This window comes from Scyliorhinus torazame, chromosome 6, assembly GCF_047496885.1.
Source record: "Scyliorhinus torazame isolate Kashiwa2021f chromosome 6, sScyTor2.1, whole genome shotgun sequence".
Lineage (NCBI taxonomy): Eukaryota > Metazoa > Chordata > Chondrichthyes > Carcharhiniformes > Scyliorhinidae > Scyliorhinus > Scyliorhinus torazame.
The window spans coordinates 154,021,094-154,034,906 of NC_092712.1; the positions used below are offsets into that span (position 1 = coordinate 154,021,094).

The following is a 13,813-nucleotide window of genomic DNA, read 5'->3' on the forward strand; positions in this document are numbered from 1 at the left end:
TGTCTTCATGTAATGTCTGAACACAGGAACGCCAGAATAGTTATATAGACAGCCAAATGTGCACAGCAAACTCCCACAACTGGCACAAGTGTCCCATTAATCAACTTTTTATAATGGTGGTTAAAGGATTAAACATGGCTATATCATGACATTTGAAGAGGTAGGTGGTGTTCGTCGACTGTCAGGTATATTATTTCCACTTGAAAAATAAAATTGAATCTGTTTAATAACCCACATAATGAAAAGATACCTTCGACAAGCTTGCACCTAAAACTAGCCCAGTCAGCTTGCTTTCATGGTTAAGATGCAACAGAAACATTTTCTCTGTTTGCGATCCAATGTGTTAAAATTGTGGCGAAGGGAGGAAGCATTGGCAAAGAGGGCAGAGGACTTTGACCGACACCCATTTGTATATTGAGTCAGCTTCCCAGGAGTCCCTCACATGGGGCTCTGAAGTGGTGTTAGACGTCTAGATCAGTATTTTTCAAACTTTATTTCGTGCGATCCACTTTTGCCAACTGGCTGCTGACCTTCGCGACCCAGGCCTTCCAACCTTTGTGACCCGTGCCACGTTCTCTAGCCTTTCATGGAAAAGGGGAGTCTGCTTGGTCCTCATGATCTCACTCCAATCAGGTTCACAGGAGGACAGGGTAATGTGCAGAGTTCAGCCAGTTCCTTTGTGCAGTTTTCATCTTTTATATGAATGGAAAATCCAATCTTGCAAGTGCAGGTCGTCATGAAGGGCAATAGCAACAAAATGCTTGTTTTACTCAGCACTGGATAGTTCTGGGAGATGCTACTCCAGAATGTTGATTGCTTCATGGACTTCGGCATGTTTTAGTATGCTGTCACGGGTCAGGTACAGCAGCTTAGTCTTTTTGTTTAGAGTCAGCTATAAGTTAATAACTGACTCTGGGGTTTGAACCTCAAAAGGTATTTTTCACCCACCACTTCTCTTTCAAAATCTGAAACTTCTCTCGTTTGCCAATACTTATTTTTTTAATATAATTTTTTTTTCCAGTTAAGGGGCAATTTCGCTTGGCCAGTCCACCTACTCTACACGTCTTTTGGCGGGGGGGGGGGGGGGGGGGGAGGGGGGGGCGAGTTTCATTTCTTTGTAGGCTGTTAACCAGAGGCCCTGGAGCTCTATAGAACTACCATGAGCACTGCTCGGTCTTGCCATGGATTCCCCTGAGCAGACCTCACCAGCAGATTCAGAAGTGAGATCCTGGCCAGTCGGTGGTACACTACCTATTTGAGTCTCTGGCCATCTCTTCCTTGTAACAAAACAATCCATTTTTGCAGTCCTCGCTTGCTGGCAGCTAGAAAATGGAAGGATCTCTCCTCTGATTTGGCACCGAAAGCATATAGGTACAGGGCGCTTCACGTCAAGTGTACATGTAGGATGTGTGACCACTGCAATTTCTTGTGTCCAGAAGACAGCCTAATTTTGTTCTCATTTCATTTAAAAGCACGGGGCAGCACTGTGGTTAGCACTGCTGCCTCACGCGCTGAGGACCTGGGTTCGATCCCGCCCTCCGGTCACTGTCATGCGGAGTTCATTCTCCTCATGGCTGCGTGGGTCTCACCCCACACCCCAAAGATGTGCAGGGTAAGTGAGTTGGCAACACTAAGTTGTCCCTTAATTGGGGGAAAAAACAAATTGGGTACTTTATAAAAAAAAAAAAACTTTAAAGTCCGTAGTGGCCATCGTTCTCCGTTTAAATGCCCACAGTGGCCATTGGGATCTTCTCCCGTGATCAGGAACGCTAGGACCCTCCCGACACCTGCCTGCATGTCACGACCCAAACTCTGAAAAACCCTGGTCTAAATCATTGAGATGTCTGACATCACAAGCTGCTCTGTCCCTTCAAGCAAACTCGAGTTAGAAAGAAGTCATGTAATCAATGAGACCGAGATCTGCGGTAACCTGGAAGCCAGACTAATGCTCTGAAACTGGTAGAGCCATTATCCCCAGCTGTGATTCTAGGATGGTGGCAATGTACTAACATGCTTTATGCTTAGTTGTGATACTTAGTTGAAATGTAGAGTAGGTGATCATGACATCTTAAAATCAAAGGTAGAGGATCCAAACTGACCATTTGCTTCTTTTCACGGCCCACAAGACGTAGGAGCAGAATTAGGCCATTTGACCCATCAAGCCTGCTCTGCCATTCAATCATAGCTGATATGTTTCTCATCCCCATTCCCCTGCCTTCTCCTCATAACCCCATATCCCCTTTTTGATCAAAAATCTCTCTGTCTATGTCTTAAAGATACACAGTGACTTGGCGTCCACAGCCTTCTGCGGCAATAAGTTAATAGAATCATAGAATTTACTGTGCAGAAATTTGGCCCATCAAGTCTGCACCGGCCCTTGGAAAGCACCGTACTTAAACCCATGCCTCCACCCTATCCCAGTAACCCCACCTAACCTTTTCGACACTAAGGGACAATTTAGCATGGCTTATCCACCTAACCTAGGGCGACATAGTGGCTCAGTGGTTAGCAGTGCTGCCTACAGGCACTGAGGACCTGGGTTCGATCCCGGCCCTCAGTCACTGTCCGTGTGGAGTTTGCACATTCTCCCAGCGTCTGCGTGGGTTTCATCCCCAAAACCCAAAGATGTGCAGGTTAGTTGGATTGGCCACGCTAAAATTGCCCCTCAATTTAAAAAAATAATAATTGGGTACTCTAAATTTCTTTTTTGTTTTTAAATCCTGCAAATCTTTGGACTGTGGGGGGGGGGGGAAACCGAAGCACCCAGAGTAATCCCAAGCAGACATGGAGGAAGTGCAAATTCCAGACAGACAGTTGCCTGAGGCCAGAATTGAACCGGGGTCTCTGGAGCTGTCAAGACAGTAGTGCTAAACACCGTGCGGCCCCGACAGATTCACAACCCTCTGGTTGAATAAATTCCTGCTCATCTGTGTTTTAAAGGATCATCCCTTCAATCTGAGGCTATGTCCTCGGGTTCTAGTTTCTCCTGCTAGTGGAAGCATCCTCTCCATGTTATCTCTATTTAGGCCTCTCTTGGTTCCTGTACGAATTGTTTTATTGTCTCATCTGTCAAATCTCTACTTTTAATATCTGGGTGAACCTTCTTCAGCATTTATACTTGATTCTTTTGCACCCATGTCATCCAAAACCTTTTAAAAAATGTATTTTATGATAAACGTATCAAAACAGGTTACAGCAAATAAACACCCTGGGAAACATACTTCCCAGTAATCAACTATATAGTTAGTACATATCTTTTCCCTTTTTCGCCTCCCCTGTAACGGACAGCTCCTCAAACATGGTAACAAACACTCCCCACCTTTTCTCAAACCACCCCGCAGAGCCCCATAACTCATACTTTATCTTCTCCAACTGCAGGAAATCGTATAGGTCACCCAACCAAATCGCTACCCCCTGTGGTGATGCCAACTGCCACTCCAGTAAACTTTGACTTTGCTGCCGTGCAGTCAGAGGCGAAGGTCACGGCATCGCCTTCCTCCCCTCCTTGAGCTCCGGCTTCTCTGAAACACCAAATATCGCCACCAAAGGGTCTGGGTCCACCTCCTCCACTATCCTGGCTAAGACCGCGAACACTCCTGCCCAGAATCTTCCCATTTTTTCTCAACTCCAAAACGTGTGTGTGATTAGCTGGCATCCGCCCATACCTCTCAACACTCATCTGCTACCCCCGAAAGAAGCCACTCATTCTTGCCTGAGCCATATGCACCACCTTAAACTGTATCAGGCTCATCCTTGCACAAGAGGATGTTCCATTTACCCTTCGCAGTACCTCACTTCATACTCCCCAATTGATCTCCGCTTCCCATTTCTCCTTGATCTTCATCACCTGCTCACCTCCCTGCTCCCCCAGCCATTTGTATATATCCCCAATTCTTCCCTCCCCTTCCATGTCCGTAAGCAACAGTCGCTTCAGCAGGCTCTATCTCGGCAACCTAGGGAACCCCCTCCATACCTTTTGCGCAAAGTCCTCAAGCTGCAGATAGCTGAACTCACTCGACCACGGCAGTTCTACCCTCTCCTTTAGCTCCTGCAGACTGACAAACTCTTCCTCCAAATACAGATTCCTCACCTTCGCCAGCCCCACTTTCCTCCATCTCCCGGTTCAAACCTATGATTCTCGCACAGCGGCGTTAGCACCGACATCCTTTCCGTCCTAAAATCTAAAATGACTCCTCAACTGATTCCAGGGGCGAAATTCTCCCCCAACGGCGCGATGTCCGCCGACTGGCGCCAAAGACGGCGCCAATCAGACGGGCATCGCGCCGGCCCAAAGGTGCGGAATGCTCCGCATCTTTGGCGGCCTAGCCCCAACATTGAGGGGCTAGGCCGACGCCGGAGGGATTTCCGCCCCGCCAGCTGGCGGAAATGGCGTTTGTTGCCCCGCCTGCTGGCGCGGAAATGCGGCGCATGCGCGGGAGCGTCAGCGGCCGCTGACAGTTTCCCGGCGCATGCGCGGGAGCGTCAGCGGCCGCTGTCAGTTTCCCGCGCATACGCAGTGGGGAGAGTCTCTTCCGCCTCCGCCATGGTGGAGGCCGTAGCGGAGGCGGAAGGGAAAGAGTGCCCCCACGGCACAGGCCTGCCCGAGGATCGGTGGGCCCCGATCGCGGGCCAGGACACCGTGGGGGGGCTCCCCCCAGGGTCAGATCGCGCCCCCCCCCCCCCCCCCCCCCCCCCCCAGGACCCCGGAGCCCGCCCACGCCACCTGGTCCCGCCGGTAAATACCAGGTTTGATTTACGCCGGCGGGACAGGCAATTTCTGGGCGGGAGAATCCAGCGGGGGGTCCCGCCAACCGGCACGGCCCGATTCCCGCCCCTGCCCAATCTCTGGTACCAGAGACTACGGCGGGGGCGGGATTCACGACGGCCAACAGCCATTCTCCGACCCAGCGGGGGGGGGGGGTCGGAGAATGACGCCCCATATTTTCACCGTGGAATGCACCACCAGGCTCCCTGAATACCTACTCTGAGCCATTGGATACGCTGCTATCATCATAGCCCTCAAAATAGACCCCTTACAAGATTCCTCCTCCATCCTAGCCCACTCTACCCCTTTTACCACCACCGCCGCACATTGTCCACATTTGCCACCCAATAAGAATGAAGCAAGTTCGGTGTTGCCTCTTCCCTTCAAAACTTCTATCTGTGTACCAGCACAAATATCTTGGCCGCTGTGTCAGCTTATCAGATGCTTAAACTTTCATCTGTGACCTTGACATGATCACTGAACTATTCCAATACTCTCTTGGCCAGCCTCCTGTTATCTGCTGTCCATATACTAACTTGCACAAAGCTCCATATACGTATTGCCTGTGTTCGGTGAGTTGCATTGGCTCCCAGTTCACTGACATCTTGATACTTTGTTCAAATCCCTCATTGGGCTTCACTTGTTCATATCACCATTGGCAGCTGAATTTTTAGTGGTTTAGTTTCTAAGCTGTGAAACACATTGGTACTTTTCTAATGTTAAAAGTATAACGTAAATTCAAATTTCTTTTTGACCGTGAAATGATTGCAGTGAAACCTGTGAGTATGCATGGAGTTAGTTGAATTTCTCAACTGGTATTTTTTTCTACTTGATTATTTTCCATTGTCTCTGCACTGACAAAGTATACAACCTGTTCCTAACTTTTTACCACAATTGGAAAAAACACCTACCTGGAGATGGTCACGAGTGATGTGCTTTTTTCCTCCCCTCCTTTTTTTTGGTGAGAGCTTGACCTTTTTCCCTTCCCAAGATTGAAAATGAATAGGTGGTTATGGTCAGAAGCCACACTCTGCCATTATACATGTATATATTTGGTAATCCATTTGAGATTTGAGGAATTTATTTAATGGTTGATTTTAACCCTTGATCATAATCACACCAATAAATATTTGAAACATTAAGGACAACTACTAACCTTTCTTTTGATCCTTTAAGATCTTGGGCATCACACCTGAGCGCTTTGTTAACGTATATTTTGCCTGTGTAGCCAATTTGTACTTTTTTCTTCATTTGAGTAGAGATGTTGCAACCTAAATAGGATTGTGTTGAATTATTGTAGCATTTTGAGATTTTCATGCATTTGAAATGGATTTTGTTTTAATTTCTATTGAGGCTGCTATGAAATTGACTTTAGTTCAAGAGGTTTAATTCCCAAAGGTGCAGGTGATCAAGTGGTATTGTTCAGGATAAATTGGATAGAATGTGAGATGAATTATCTATCTTTTATTATATTATATGTATATTGTTTTGAGACAGTGAGTCACCCCAACACCTCCTAGAGCCGTTTGCACTGTTTAGTGTTAAAATGATTTTTTATTCAAAAGTATCTTGTTCCGGGGATAGGGTGGAGGTGTAGGCTTGAGTAGGGTGCTCTTTCCAAGAGCCGGTGCAGACTCGATGGGCCAAATGGCCTCCTGCACTGTAAATTCTATGATCTTGGTTGGCTTAATTTTCACACAGGTGCTGGAAGGAGTGAATTCTTATTCATGTTGGAAAGTGGCAGCCCACCAACATATTGACCTGTTGTTGGATCCAGTATTGGAAGCTGAAACAGTCAGAGTGAACATCGAGGAATTACTTTCTAAACTTTGTATAATTGACTAAGGAGGATGTTTATTTAAAAAATATATTAAATATGTATGAAAGAACAAAAATTAACAACTGAGATTTATACAGCATCTTAGTGTAACAAAATGTCCCAAGGGGCTTCACAGGAGCAAAATATGACACTGAGGAACATAAGGAAGTAATTGGTTAGATGACCAAGGCTTGGTCGAAGAGGTAAGTTTTTAAATATGCCCTGAAGGAGGAGAGTGAAGTCTGGAGGTGGAGTAGTGTAAGGAGTGAATTCTGGAGCTTGGGTTCTAAGCAGTTGAAAGCGTGGCCACTGATTATCCACCTGAAATGCTAACTCTGCTACTGTTGTGCATGCTGCGAGACCAAAGCATTTTCAGCATTTCAGTTGTTTATTTACACTTGGCTTCTACTCGTGTTTCTGTATGACTTTCACAATCTAAGATAGTGTTTCCAACCTGTCCAAGACCATGCTTTTCTGTGTGCACACACCATGAAGGGAGTTGGCACCATCCAACGGCTGTAACATTATTGCTTAGCTAAATATTGGGAATTAGGTGAACACTCGGTTCGTAGATGATGCAAAGTTTGCTTGCCGGACCAAGTGGCGACATGAGAATACTGGCAGGTCTGAAATTTGTAACAACTGGGAAGGGACATTTTGATAAATCTGGTCAGTCTCTGAATTCAAGAATATAATTTATAATTCACTAACAATGTTCCTCTGTTGATTTTTCTTGCCAATGTTTGTCCCTCTTACAAGTACTAAAATTAAATAATAGTTAATTACTTAATTTGTAACCAATTCCAAACCCCTCTGAACTGCTTTGCAAGTTAGTTAGATTTCTTCTATCGGAGCTGCAAATGGTTGTCCAGAATTTAGATTTGCTTTTTAATGGAATATTTAGGGAGAACTAACAATTTCATTTTTTTGTTGGCGAGCTATCTGAACATACCATTTGTCTGACCATGTGGAGCATAAATACAAGCATTACCTGTTTGGGTCAAATGTCATGCATTCCATGTAATCCTAACAGTATGGAGCAGTATTAAAATTAGCACGTGTTTTTGTGTAGAGGGTAGCATGGGTGAGAACATAAAACATGGCAACATGGTGCACTGTACCTAATCTTGAATTGATTTCGCAAGCATAATTTTCACGATGAAATACATTTGAAAATTAGATGTGCAATATGTTCCATATATTGGATGCACATAACTCAAGCCAGAGATGGAAGTTTTTCCCAAATTGCAGGAGATATTGTGACTTGAATACACCTCATGGTGATGTTAAATTCAGTTGTGTATTTTTCCTAATTTTGGATTATATTTCTCAGTTCCTGGACCAACGGGACACTTCAAAAGCACAGAGGCAAAGACCTTTAACTCTGGTGTGTATTTTTCTGTTCATTATTTGTTCTAAATGATGTGGTAAAACTCTTTGTTCCAAATTAATTTCATCATTGTTCCTCCAGCTTGATCAATGCTTGTCTTAACTTTGCATTCTCAAACATCGCCTAGCCTGTGGCACCCACATCCCAATCATTTTTAAAACCTTTTTAGGTTTTGTGGGCACATGTATGAAAAATGTACAGATTTCTCAGATAGATGATGCTTCTGTATCATACAAAGCATTTTTGTCAATTCATTTCTGATTAGAAGATCTTGCTTCTTGAGGAAGACATTTCCAAAGTTTGGAACACAGTACTTTTACTCCCTGATTGCAAGTCTTTTAGTTTTCTGTTTTTGTTTTGTTCTTCTAAGTTTCCCAGTACTGAAAACATCCAACACAATGGATCACGTAATGAAGGACCCTGGATTTACTTTATAATTAATTTTTAAAATAATTTTTATTATATTCAGTAGTAAGTTATATGCAGCTCTTAAATAATTGATACTACCACATAATTCAGTGATTGGGTGAGCATTGGAGGAATATATATTTAAAGTTAAAGAGATTAACTCGGGTGACACAGTGGTTAGCACTTCTGCCTACAGCGCTGAGGACCCGGGTTCGATCCCAGCCCTGGGTCACTGCCTGTGTGGAGTTTGCACATTCTCCCCGTCTGCATGGGTTTCACCCCCACAACCCAAAGATGTGCAGGTTAGATGGATTGGCCACGCTAAAATTGCCCTTAATTGGAAAAGAATAATTGGATACTCCTAACTCGTGTAGGACAGCTTGTGAATTCGTTTCCTTGATTATTCTTTTGCACTAATTGACATTAGGAACCAGTATCCGAACTTAATAAAGCAAGCTTTAAATAAATGTAAACTTCCCAGCCTCTGGTACCGGGCTGTTAAATGTCTAATACCAGTTGATGTACTGTTTCCTAGCTTTGGTTTCTTGCTCTTGTCCCAAGTAAATTATCCATGGGAAAAACTTGGGTTTTAGTTTTAGTTTTTTTAATCATATCACCACTTATTAATGCAATCCATTACAATGTTGAGAACACTCGTGTTTTTATTATGTAATGGATATATTCAATTTGCTTAAAGAGTTGTTTGATAATATGAAATAAAAACAGAAAATACTGGAAACATCCTGTATGTGTGGAGAGAACCATGTTGCTCTTTTGAGTTGAGCCCTTTTTTAAGAAAACGGTTCAATCAAAGTCTACAGCAGAAGCCTCAATTCCTCTGTTCTCTACACAGGTGCTGTTTGATTTGTTGAATGTTCCTATCATTTTCTGTTCTAATATTAAATTCACTTTTGCTCCTCTTGCATACCTTATTGGGTATCTGTCTGGCATTCGTGATTTTAGGTGCATGCTTTTAGCATTTCAGATTGGGGTCCTCAATCTCCAGAAACTAAATGTCTATACTTCTAACATCACCACTGATTGAGGGAAATGTTGCTTCAATTTGACATGCAGCTCACTGTATGTGAAGTGCTTTGAGATATTTCCAAAATAGGTGATCAGGAGTTAAATAATGTAAATTTATTTTCATTTTTGAGATGTGGAGACGAGCTTTGTCAACTAGCTCCAGTGTTTCTAATTTATGCACGTCATTCTGCTAAGATTCGGGAAAGAGGTAGTTTTTATGAATTGTATTACATGGAAAATAGGCGCAGGAGTAGACCATTCAGCCTTATGAGCCTGCTGCACCATTCATTATGATCATGGCTAATCCTATATCTCAGCACCATACCACAGCACTCTCCCCATATCCCTTGTCAAATTTTAAAGTCTCAAAATATATCTATTTCCTTGTTACATATATTCGATGACTTGACATCCACAAACTTCTGTGGTTGAGAATTCCTCAGGCTCACCACCTTGAGTAAAGAGGTTTCTCTTCATTTAAGTCCTGAATGGCCTAACCCGCATCCTGAGACTGTGACCCCTTGCTCTGGAGCCCCCAGCCAGAGGAAACAGCATCCAGCCCTATCAGAATTTTATGTTTCAATTAGATCACCTCCCATTCTTCTAAATTCCAGTGAATCCAGGCCCAATTGACCCAATGCCTCCTCGCATGACAATCCTGCCATCTCAGGAATCAGTCTGGTGAACCTTTGCTGCACTCACTCTATGTAAAGTATGATGTGGAGCTGCCGGCGTTGGACTGGGGTGAGCACAGTAAGAAGTCTTACGACACCAGGTTAAAGTCCAACAGATTTGTTTCAAACACTAGCTTTCGGAGCACTGCTCCTTCCTTGGGTGAGGAAGGAGCAGTGCTCCGAAAGCTAGTGTTTGAAACAAACCTGTTGGACTTTAATCTGGTGTTGTAAGACTTCTTACTATGGAAAGTATATCCTTTCTACAGTTAAGAGACAAAAACTGCACAGAATACTCCAGGTGTGGTCTCACCAAGGTCTTGTACAGTTGCAGTAAGGACATCCTTGCTTCTGTACTTCTTCCAATGGAGGCCATGCTATTTGTCTTCCTCGCTGCTTCCTGTGGCTGGATCCTTGCTTTCAGTGACCGGTGTACTCGGACACCCAGATCCCTTTGCACGTCAACATTTCCCAATCTATCATCATTTAAATAATACTTTGTTATCCTGTTTGTCTGAAGTTCACATTTTCCACGTTATACTGCATCTTCCATGTGGTTTACCCACTCACTCAACTTGCCTAAATCATGTTGAAGCCTCTTAACATCCTCTTCACCACTCACATTCCGACCAAGATTTGTGTCACCTGCAAACTTGGAAATATTCTTTTGGTTCCTTCATCCAAATCATCTATGTATATTGTGAATAGTTGCAGCCCAAGCATTGATCCCTGCAGGACCCCACTTGTCCCTGCCTGTCACTGAGAAAAATATCCCTTTCTTCCTACTCTGTTTCCTGTCTGCTAACCAATTTGTAATCCGTTCTACTATATTACCCCCAATCCCATGTGCTTTTGTGAGACTTTATTAAAAGCTTTCTGAAAATCCAAAAGCACCAGACCCGCTGATTCATCCTTATCCTACTAATTACATCCGCCAAAAATTCCAGCAGATTAGTCAAACGCGATTTCCCTTCCATAAATTCATGTTGACTTTGTCTAATCCTGTTGATGTTTTCTAAGTGTCCTGGTACCCCATCCTTTTATAATAGACTAGCATTTTCCCTACTACTGATGTTAGGCTAAACCGTTCTGTTACTTCCTGTTTTCTCCCTTTTTTAAATAGTGGAGTTACATTTGTCACCTCCAATCTGCTAGGACTGCTCCAGAATCTTGGAAGATGACAACCAACACACCCACTGTTTCCATGACCACATCCTTTAGTACCCTGGAATGTAGATTATCAGGCCTTAGGGAGTTATTGGCTTTGAGACCCATAGGTTTCTCCAGCACTATTTCTGTCATAAATCTGGACCACAACTTCTGGCTGTTCAACCTCTCTCAGAATGTCCTGCAGCTGCTCGGTGATATCCTTGACCAAGTGAGGCAATATACCATCTTGGTGTCACATCTGCAGCCCCAAAATATCCATCTGTTCCCCTTATGATAGAATCTCCTATCACTATTGCTCCACCCACCCAATGGCTCTTACTGCATTCCTTTGAGAAACCACCTCTCCCGACAGTATCTGAAACTTAAAACCTGTTACCTCTGAGTCTTGATCATTTTAATAATGTGCCTTTTCAATTTCTACATTATAACCATATGTCTTCATAAATGGCTTGTTTTCATTTTCACTTCAGGTCAAAACAAAACCGCATAATTGCATAAAGCTTTTTAACCATAGGAGTTGAAGATCTCTGGTAAAATCTTGTATATATGTGTAAAAAATACATCAATCAATGTAATAAAGCTGACGTTATAAGGCACAGCATGATAAATGTTCATGGGTAATAATGTAAAAAATCTGCCTAGCTAAAAAACTGATTGCAAAATTCAGCTCTTAAACTCACAGAACAAAAGCGTACACACATTTCTTAAACATTTTGAAAGCAAGTAGCTATTTCTTTCAGGCACTATAACGTTGTTCTAGCCTAGGGTCATGTGATGTATTTTTACCTGTCGGGTGGAAATACTTCTGCAGTTATGGCTCTTTATCATGTAATATTGTTCTACTTTGACCACAATTACACACAATATGACAATATAAAATATGATTGAAATAATAATATAATCTTTATTGTCACAAGTAGGCTCACATTAATACTGCAATGAAGTTACTGAGAAAAGTCCCTAGGCGCCTGTTCGGGTACACCGGGAGAATTCAGAATGTCCAAATTACGGAACTTGTGGAGGAAACCGGAGCACCCGGAGGAAACACACGCAGGCACATGAAGAACGTGCAGACTCTGTACAGGCAGTGACCCAAGCCGGAATCTAACCTGGGACCCTTGCATTATTATTACCTAATTATTAAGTGTGGCTAAACTAAAAACTTATTAAACATGATCTTCCCATAATGACCTTACTGGTAATGAATTCTGAAGCTGGATATTTCTCTTGGCTTTATGGGCTACCTCAAGAAACAGTAAAGTCACGTTTTTATCTGACATTGCTTACTTATCTTGCTTCTGCAGGATTTGTGCCATGTTTCTTTTGATGCCAAGTATATCTCTTCAAACTTGACCAGATAAAGGTTAACAATTCTCCAACTTCTACATTGCTATTTCTTCTGCATACACAGCAGAACATGTACATTTAACAAGATTCTTACATTGACCAAATTATTCATTGCTTCTTGGCCTTTTGTGGCCATTGTTTCTTGGTCTTTCATGGATTATAAGTGAAGCAAGAAACGAAAATCACATAAAACTACAATGCAATTTTCTGCCATTCAAGTTTTTTGCTTGCACTATTTTTTCAAGTGGTGCATTCCAGGTCATAAACTCTTGCTTTGTTTAAAAACCACACCTCTGGCTCTTACTAACAAGTCTATTGTTTAATAGATTATTAAATGCCTTTTGAAAGTCCGCATAAGCATCAACTACTACTCCCATCAATCCTCCACATTACTTAATGTCAAAGAGCTCGATCAAGGGAGTCAGATGATATCTACTTTTAACAAATTATTTGTTGGTTGATTATCGCATGTTTTTCAAGTGGCATTTAATTGTTTCCTGGATTATTGTCTCAATTTCCACAGGCTAACTGCACTGCAATTATCAGTTTATCCCTCTCGCCCTTTTTTCAACGCTGGGTTGATATTTGCAACCTTCCTGTCCTCTGGCACCACTCCTAAATCTATGGAGGATTGGAAGTTTCTACCCATATTCCCTTAACCTAGGATGTGACATTCAGACCGGAGGACTTCTCTATTATGAGTGCTGCTTCGCTTTCTCTTTGTTCTCCTCCTCTTAATGTTTATCCTGTCCAATATTTCTGTTACCTCTCCCTTTTATTGCTACATTTGCAGCATTCTCTTCACTGAAGAGTGATACAAAATAAGTACATAAGCAATGCCTTCTGCCTCCACAGACGATCTCCATTTTGCTCCACAATGAACTCCATCTTTCCTTTCAGCTATCAGCTTACTATTTGAGTGTTTATAAAAGATTGCCTAGCTTCACAGATTCTGGGGCAATAGTTTTGCCAGGTTTTGAGGGTTCATGTAAAATGCAGGATGAAGATGACCGAATCAGGTGCATAATCCTCCTTTTAGACTGAGACCAATTTGCAATGGAGAACAGGGTGCAGAGCAGAGGTGGGCAGGGCTGTAATTCTGTGCTGTCAGCCATTGTGCTATTTCCCCACCACAATGCTGACTCCAAGCCATTATCCAAGAGACTGGGTTGGGGTTTGATACGCTGCCCACAAGCAGCGGGTGGCCAAATGTCTGA

General features: G+C 43.0%; 1 protein-coding gene across 9 annotated transcripts in view; it reads left to right on the top strand.

Moving 5' to 3' along the window:
- The window catches only part of LOC140425083 (uncharacterized), a 137,750-nt gene that overhangs the window by 18,776 nt on the left and 105,161 nt on the right, over positions 1-13,813 (top strand). For 8 of the 9 annotated variants that reach the window (XM_072508942.1, XM_072508945.1, XM_072508941.1 and 5 more), the window contains one exon: positions 7,918-7,971. The exons of the other annotated variant lie outside the window; for it this stretch is intronic. In XM_072508942.1, coding sequence (XP_072365043.1) covers positions 7,918-7,971 — 54 coding nt within the window. The remainder of the gene's footprint in view (positions 1-7,917; positions 7,972-13,813) is intronic. 9 annotated transcript variants of the gene reach the window in all.